Below are 8,811 nucleotides of genomic sequence, written 5' to 3' on the forward strand. Positions count from 1 at the left end.
CTATGTTGCTCCAAATATACTTTTTAATTTTTGTAGCAACATCAATATAGTTGTTATTTCAAATAACAGCTGTAACAACAGTATAGTTGTTACTTATTTCAAATATCTCCTTGAGATTTTTTTCAGATATCTCTGTATCAGTGCCTGTGTGGTTTGTTTTAGATAGAAGATTTTGAGGACCATAGGTGCTTCTTTCACAAAACCTAATTAACCTTCATGTTTGGATATAGGCCTAAAATGATAATTTTTTCTTTCTGTTTTGTCTGTAGGAAGATAAAATAACTACACAACTGACTCAAAACACGAGAGAAATTCAGAAGGTCAGGGATGGAGCCTTGGGTTCCCCAGTGGCCGCCTCAGCCAGCGGGGAGGCCCCCAGCACCATCAAGGGATCCAGACCGAGGGCTTCAGAGAGATAGATACTATCGGCCTATTCGTCCCTCTTGGCACAATGGAGAGAGGGTCCAGCAAGAACAAGACATGGGCAGGAGCCCCCAACCACAGCAGGACCCTGGGGAAGACCACCAGCGGCCTCACTATGCGTCCAGGCCTGGGGAATGGCATCAGCCTGTGTCCAGGGTTGACTATTATAAAGGTGGTTATCCCAGTCAGCTGTATTCAAGGTATGGGTTTAGAGCTGGAATTGACCCAGCTCTCCTAAATGCTTACAAACAGATTGCTCTTTTCGTTGTTCCTTTTCCTTTTATTTCTCCTCTTTTTCTTCTTTTTCCTTCTCCACCCTACTACACTGACTTAGCTACACCCAAATTGGATTTTGGTGACTGAAAATATAATATTTTCCTTTCTTTATCCCCTAGGGGAGCTTCTTAAAGAAGCCATCACAATGTGATTGGGTGATGGGGGGAGAGGGTAGAAAGAATGATGAAATCCAAGACAGCAGATGAGACCCTCTTACTCTGGGATCACAAAAGGCAATGTTTGTAGACTCTGGAAAAGCTTTTCCTATGGATCTCTATAAAAAGTTCCTTATGCTCTTTGGAAGACTCTGACCCAGGGTTAGCACTGACCCACCAGCACCAAGAAGAGCCCTAGTGCCTAGAACATCACCTAGAGTGTGATGGGTACAGAAAAAAAATGTATTGAGTGAATGAATGGGAACTTAAAAAAAACCAGAGAAAGCAGATACAAGCTTGTAGCCTCCAAATTCAGAATGAAGAGGTCTCAGTGAGGTAATTCTGGGAGAATCTGGAGTTCCTTCTCCTGGACTTCATATTTTATGGAATGTTGCAAGCCATCTATTTTCTACTTTAACTTTTTCAGGTGGGGTGATGTTTTCCTGCCTCCAGATTTAGGGTTGAAATTATGACAAACATTGTCAAGAATTCTGCCCCTATGAAATAGTAAAGAATTATTAATTGATAACGATACTAACAACATGACGTTCCTTTGTTGAATTCTCGAAGGAAGGTATGTTAAGGACAGAGGCAATAAAAGCAATCAGATTTAAGATGGTCCAACTTGACTTTTTCATCTCATTGCCATCTATAATATGCATGGGAATTACAGTGGTATATGGGGCACTTACACAGTCTTCTTGGGAAGGGGTTTCTTAAGGTGATGTCAGAGCAGGGTTTTCTCAGATAATATTTTGTGTTGTTGGTTGTGTGTGTATTGGAGGAGTAAGAGGGACCATGGGGAGGGAGAATGAGACACTTGGCTATGGTTTTGCTATAAAAATTGCAGCCTTGTTCTGACACAACGGTCCTACTCCTGCTCTGATTCGGGATTTTTTGGTTATGGGATCCAGAATGAACCGTGGCTTTAGAGCAGATTCCAGACGGGGGTCACAATTCTGTCCCCTGAAGTTGTTTCGTTTGTCCAGTCCTCCATTGGTTTTTCTCTTTACCATGCTCAACCTTGAATGACTGGTCTTCTTTGTGATTCTTTAGGCCGGGCATTGAGGATCTCTATCAAAGCTATCACTCTGCAGCCCTAAGGGAAGAATATGCTTATGGAAGTTATTACTGCCATGGACACCCGCAGCAGCTGCCGGAAGAAGGAGGTACGGAATAATCTCCAAGAAGCCTTTGGGATGGTGCAGCTGGTCGGATAGGGCAGAGGGCAAAGGGGCCGTGCTCGGAGCCTCACCCTGGGCCTCCTGCTGGGCTGAGGTAGAGCCCCAGCCTCACCTGCTTCTTGCTTGGCCAGATGAGGCCACAGCGATGACACTACTGCTAAATGTCTTGAGAAGAAGAGATAGAAAAGAGTCGTTTTTCTTTGTACGTGTAGATGATGGCACTGACACCATTACTACATTGCTAGTATTGTGGATAGTTGGTACTTGATCCATATTTTTCTCCTAAGATTATAGTCTCTGACCAAGTAACAGTGAAGCCAGTTCTTAACAGTGAAGTCATCAAGTGTGTGGCTAGGCTGTGATGAGTCTGACCACCATTTACCCTGAGGGAGGCAGATATGTACAAAAAAGAATTTAAACCTTACACCAATAGTAAGGCTTTAGGTAGGCACTAAAGGCATCTTCTGACCTGCTAGCAAAGAGAAACCTGTTCCAACGTTGAAAACACAAACATCTGTGCACACACATAGGATCCGCATTGTATAGAGCTGTGCTCATTGGTTCAGAGAGATGCGTCTTATGGGCTTTCACTGTTGGCTTTTACTTATCAACTTTACTTGACTCAGTTTGGCAAATACGGTCAGCCCTCCGAATCTGCGGGTCTGCCTCCAACTGATGATTGAAAATATTAGAAGAAAAGAAAATTCCAAAAAGCAAAACTTGAATTTGCTGCTTGTAGGCAACTATCTGCATGAGCACCTACATTGTATTTGCAACTATTTACATAGCATTTACATTGTATTAGGCATTATAATTCACCTAGAGATGATTTAAAGTATATGGAGGATGTGCATAGGCTATATGCAAACACTACACCATTTTTTATAAGGGACTTGAACTTCCCCAGGTCCTGAAACCAATGCCCCCCATGGATACGGAGGGATGATTCTATGTTTTTATACCTGCTGTGCTCCAGTAACTCAGCTTCATGGCTTGCTAATGTCTTTCTGAACTTTTAGGAATAGGAAGTGACCTGTCTTTATTTTGTTTTTTTCTGAGGGTGCAGTGCCAAGGCAAGGGAGTCCTTATATCTGGCATGAAGATTATCGAGATCAAAAGTACCTGAATGAATACCAACATGAAAACCAGAATAGTCCGTTTGGAACAAATAGTGAGAACCAGTTCCAGTAAGTGTGAAAGGAGAGGCTGGTTCAACATGATTCAGCCAAACGCAGGCTATGTTAGGCAAACCTTATGTCATCTGGTGCTGATCCCTCATCTTCAGAAGCCCATCTGCTTTTGTTCTGGCCACAGGGGTGTGAGAGTAACCTGGGTTGGCTGGGACCAGCTGTTCCCATGGACACTAGCAGGAGGGATTCTTAATTCTGAGAGGTGGTTCCCAAAACCTGTGAGTTTACTTGAGGTCCATCTTAGAGGAGGGCCTTAATGCTATGTTGGCCTCGGAACAGATGTGGCCTTGCAGAAGTTCTCCTGATTGGGTCCTGCCTGGGGCTGGGGTGCTTCTCTGCCCCTCCTGTGCCCTGAGAATGGGCTCTCCCATGGGATAAGGTGAGCAGGGAACAGCATTTTGTTCAAGCACCTGTCTGGTGCCCTTAGACCTGGTGCCTTAACCCTGCCTGGAACTCACCAACCCAGCTGCTCTGATTTAACTTATTCCAGGACATCGGGCTACAGAGACTGAGCCTCCTCTGCAGGGTTTGGGGCCACTTCTAGTAACTGTGCTATGAACCCCAGGAGCTCCTGTTTTTCTGGTCTGATAGACTGAGGCGGAGAAATGGAGGACAGGGATTTTCCCTGCGACACACGGGCCAACCTGACACCTGCCCACGTTTTGCAGCAGAACAGCCTCTAGCAGAGAGCAGCTCAGCCTCGCTGGCCTGCCCTGGACCCCCTCTCACCTGCTTCTGTCATTTTGCCACAGATCTAAGCATTGGAACCCTTATAAAGACAGCCCTGCTTCTAACTCTGGACAGGAGAGGCCTGGGGACTTATTTCTGGAGAGTCCGCTAACTGGGGCCCAGAAAAACAAGGTAACCTGAAGTGACATGGGGCTGGTGGTCTGTGACAGTGCATCACCCCTGCCCTCGTCAGTAGGGGCGGAGCAGGGCCCCGTGGGGCGGGGTCCCCAGTGGCCAGCAGTCTGAGGGGTCCCATTCCTCCCCAGTTGGCAGAGCCTCTACCCACCTCTTCCTTTCCCTGCTCCCTGTTTCAGTCTTCTGGATCTGGGGCCCTGATCTGGCCCTTTTGCATTTTTTTTGCCAAGTTGGCTGGATCAGGAAATGTCACCCAAGTCACTCCAAGGTAGGAAAGAGAAGAGGCTGTCACTGGTACCCCGGTGGATTAGCAATTCGGTTTACCCAGGAAGTGGGAAGTTACTAGAATCTTTTAATTCAGGTCTGAAAAGCAGAACTTTTCTTGACTCTTCCATCTCTCTTTTCTAAAATCTTACTGTGTGTACCAGCTGGTTTACAAAATGGAGCTCTTGAACTTTTTTTACAATAAACTTTAAATTTTGGAATAATTTTAGATTTATGGAAAAGTTACAAACATACTACAGAGACAAGCTCTTCATTTTTGACAGTCTTGTATTAATTTTGTATCCCTGATGAGATTTGTATGATTTGTGGGGACAGTTTCTTCTGTACACCTGATGCTTCACAGGGCGTGGCACCTATTATGACTGACAGTAACAACAACACAATAACAGCAGCCATACACACGTACAGCACTTTACAGTGTGGACAAAGAGCTTTTGTATCCATTGTTTGCATCCATTGTTTTACAGTCCTCAGGATGTAAGTTCCGTGAATTTCTTGTACACCTGTATCCTTAGGGAAAGCATAGCACCTGGAGCATAGTAAGTGCTCATTAAACAGTTGGTGAATGAATGCAAGAGTAAGTACTTGAACTATATAGGGTAGGTATGATTATCTACATTGCAGATAAAGGTCCTGAGCTCAGCGAGTCTAAGTCACTTGTTCAAGTTCACAGCACTTGGTATTGACAAAGCTGGGATTGAATTCAGCCTCCCTGACCCCAGGACCTGCATGCTTCCCACTAGGCCACAGTGAATCCTTTAGCAAACACCTGTCAATTGAATGATCCCTTCTTTTCCTTTCAGCACATCCACATTCATTATATTTATTTGAAAGTTTGAATTTTGTTGCTTTGAAGAAACACTTGGGAGGACCGTCTCTCTGAAAGTGCTTCTGATTCTTCCCATGTGATTTGTTGTTTTTAATTTCCAGCCATCACTGACCGAGGAGTCCAACCTTCTCCAGCAGCACGAGTCTGGTCTCACCTCCAGCAGCTATGAGCTTAGTCAGTACATGACAGATGCCTCTGAGCTGTACGACCCCATGGCTGCAGCGGGTTGGAGTCCAGTTCAGGCTGGTGGGTACTGAAGTGATCAAAGGAGTTGGCTGAGTCTGTTGAGAAGAGGGCTGGGTGGCACATGTCTTGGAAAGTCACCTTTGCCCTGTATTTCCAAGAATAGACCATTTGTCTGCCTCATTTTTGTACATAGGTCTCCTGAGCAGAGTGGCCAACTGTGGCTCCATTTCCCCCCTTTTCTCTGGTACTGGAGGTTGCATCATAGCTGCTTCTTGGAAGGGAACACAGCCCCTAGCCATCATCAGGCTGGGAGAGGAGGCACTCAGAGGTAGTTAGGTAATAGGTGAAGAAAGTAAAGACCAGAGTCAGTTTGGGAAAGCGAAGGCAGGTCACAATGGTCTGGATGTAGGAGACTTGCCCTGAGTACTGGGGCTATGAGAGCCAGAGTTCCCAGCGTGTCACCATTGCTGGGAGTCTGGCCCTGGTGCATTATCATTTGCACCAAACCATCAACTCCTTGCATTATATTCTGACATATTCTCAGAGGTTCAGCTCTCACTTGGAGCATGGGCTTCTTCTAGTTATGTAGCCCATCCAGAATCTTATCTTGGTCCCAGGTGGAATTTGGAAAGAAGTGTGTCTGTGGAGTGTTTCTAAAGTAAAGCAAAGCAGTGGCAGTAATGCTAACAGTATCCATCTGTGTCTGTTGGTCAGAGGACATCTCGGCATCTGGTCCCAAGACACCTATGAAGTTCTACATCCCTCATGTGCCTGTGAGTTTTGGGCCAGGAGGTCAGCTGGTGTGTGTGGGTCCCAGATCTCTCAGTGATGGACAGACGGCCCTTGTTGAACTGCACAGCATGGAGGTAAACAAGATTCTGTGTCCTCGGAATGTCAGCAATCTGCTCCCTGCTTCCCTTTGCCTGAGCCCTGGGCATCTCCAGGAATAGGGTGCTCTTGGAGGGGACTGGGCCAGGCACCCTATGGATTGGGGTGTGTGTGTTTGTGTGTGTGTGTGTGTGTGTGTGTGTGTGTGCGCGCGTGCATACGCGCGCGTGTGTGTATGAAGGAATGGCTGGGGCTCTTCTGTGAGAGAAGTAATGCTAGACTTCTGTTTTTCCTGAGATGGTATTGGGTCATATTCAGCAACTAGAGAGCTCATTTCTGTCCTCTGCTTTCCCCATGAGGCACTGAGCCACATCCTAGGATCACGGCTCTGGGTTCTGATGCTGGACTTGACTGAGCAAATGCGGCACTGGGGGGCATAGTCTTGAAGACCAAACTTGATTTTTTGTTCCAGGTTATTCTTAATGATTCTGAGGAACAAGAAAAGATGAGGAATTTCTCAGGACCCCTGATTAGGTAAATTACCATGAGAGATGCAAAATAAGGGCTTTTGAAACCTATAAAATCTTCCTGCCCAGATCAGCATTTTGGGGATTTGTTCTTGACTTCCTTGAAAGAAAATGTCTCTCCCCGTTGGAGTGGAATCTCCGTGCTACAAGTTGGAGCCAAATGTGGCCTGAGCCATTTTGACAAGCAATTTGAGTGTTGAAAAGCAGAAAGAAAAATTAACTTAAAGGTTTAAAAATCTGAAATCAGTTCTATTTTACAAAGCCTACATGGTAAGGGGTTTTAGCGTTCTGTGTACTTAATAGTACTTAAGCTGGTAGAAGAGTGGAACACAGCCTGGGAAATCCTAGGCAAGTGGATCATATGGAAAAATTTTTTCTGGGGAGGTAAGTAACATGGCCAGCATTTGAGTTACTGGACAGTGTGCAAGTCTGCCCTCTGCAGGATTGAGCTAGAACTGCTTTTACATTGCTAGTCATGTTACTGATAAATATTCAGGATGCTCTTTGTCGTGGAGAGAGGAGTCCTGGCTGGTGTCAGAGGTGAGATAATGCACACCAAAGCCCTTAAAATATCATCACTACTGTGTAAATGTGTTCTTATCCTGAAGCTTCCCCCTCCAAGAAAATCCGCATAGTATTTTGACAGTTCCTTCAAGTAAAAATGAGTGTTGTCTCCATTTCTTACACACAGGTATACAGATGTGGGGTAGAGCACCGAGCTGGGTATTTGGACACTAGGGTACTTACTGGTCCCAGTTTGATTGATTTCATTGAATGATCTCAAGCAAATAATAATTCCTGTTTATTGAGCACGTATATACACTACACAATTGGCTAATTCCTTTTTGTACGGAGGTAGACTTTTAACAAATTTTTAGTTTGAAATATAGTTGATTTACAATGTTGTGTTAGTTTCAGGTGTACAGCAAGGTAATTCATATATATATATATATATATATATACACACACATAGGTATATATATATCTATTCTTTTTCTGATTCTTTTCCGTTATAGGTTATTACAAGATAATGAGTTGGAGGTAGACTTTTTAACTATTCCTATTTTAGCAAAAAGAGCAGAGGCTCAGAGGAGATAAGAAACTTGTGTAAGCTGAGAAGTGGCTGGCTAGATTTAAACGCAGCGTTGTCTGAGCCCAAAGTCTGTGCTCTTCCTTGCTACCAAACAGTCATTTCAGGTCTCTGGGCCTCAGTTTCCTCCTCTGTAAAATGGAGAGGGTGGACAAGAGAATCTCTGAGGTCCCTTCTTGTTCTATAAGGAAACAACTATTCTGTAGCTATAGACTCACTACCCCCGTCCTGGATTGTCAGCCTTCTATCCCATCTCCAGCCCCAGCAACACCCTCACACTGTAGGAGGGGACTGTGGTCCTACCCGGGGGGAGGAGTCTGTCCCTCACTCTTTGCTCCCTGAAATCTCTCCATAGGGAAGATGTACACAAGGTGGACATCGTGACGTTTTGCCAGCAGAAAGCAGCGCAGAGTCGCAAATCTGAGACACCAGGGAGCAGAGACTCGGCTCTACTGTGGCAACTGTTGGTTCTCCTTTGTCGGCAGAACGGGGTCAGTATCACCGCGCTGGCAGGTGGGCAGGTGCAGGCTGGGTTGGAATTGAAGTCTTCCTGGGAGAGAGAAGATTCGGCTTGTGGCATGATTGATTATAAAAGGTAACATTAAAGAAGCAACAAATGGCCTCAAGGGGAAAAACTGCTCAGATGTCAATGCCAGTTTGCTAATGCTAACCTTTCCCCTGCCCTTCTCCACTGGCCTGGGGTTATCGCCCAGTTCTTGGGTTACTGCGCTAAGCAGATGATACACCTGGGAGAGTGTGCATATTTCTGGTCATCTTTGTGGCTCCTGACAGGCAGAAAGCAAGCCTGAGAGTGAAGCTGGAGTTTGAATTACAACAATCTAAGAAGGGGCTGTCTTGTGTTTGCATGTCAGCCTCCTCCTGAAGAGGGCAGGTGCTCTGGTGCCTTCCTTCCTCAGCCTGGGCTGCCAGCATGAGGATGAATAGGATTCTCTCCCAGGATGGCCCTCTTTCCC

General features: G+C 45.5%; 1 protein-coding gene across 1 annotated transcript in view; it reads left to right on the forward strand.

Annotated features, from left to right (window-relative positions):
* Positions 1 to 269: 269 nt before the first annotated feature.
* SEC16B (SEC16 homolog B, endoplasmic reticulum export factor) overlaps positions 270 to 8,811 on the forward strand; it is a 36,741-nt gene continuing 28,199 nt past the window's right edge. Inside the window, 8 exon segments of the mRNA XM_007448542.1 lie at positions 270 to 623; positions 1,911 to 2,023; positions 3,105 to 3,225; positions 3,981 to 4,089; positions 5,308 to 5,452; positions 6,107 to 6,258; positions 6,693 to 6,754; positions 8,193 to 8,328. Of these exon segments, the coding sequence (XP_007448604.1) occupies positions 328 to 623; positions 1,911 to 2,023; positions 3,105 to 3,225; positions 3,981 to 4,089; positions 5,308 to 5,452; positions 6,107 to 6,258; positions 6,693 to 6,754; positions 8,193 to 8,328 (1,134 nt within the window). The 5' untranslated portion in view covers positions 270 to 327.

This window comes from Lipotes vexillifer, unplaced genomic scaffold (genome assembly GCF_000442215.2).
Source record: "Lipotes vexillifer unplaced genomic scaffold, Lipotes_vexillifer_v1.1 scaffold76, whole genome shotgun sequence".
Taxonomy (NCBI): Eukaryota; Metazoa; Chordata; class Mammalia; order Artiodactyla; family Lipotidae; genus Lipotes; species Lipotes vexillifer.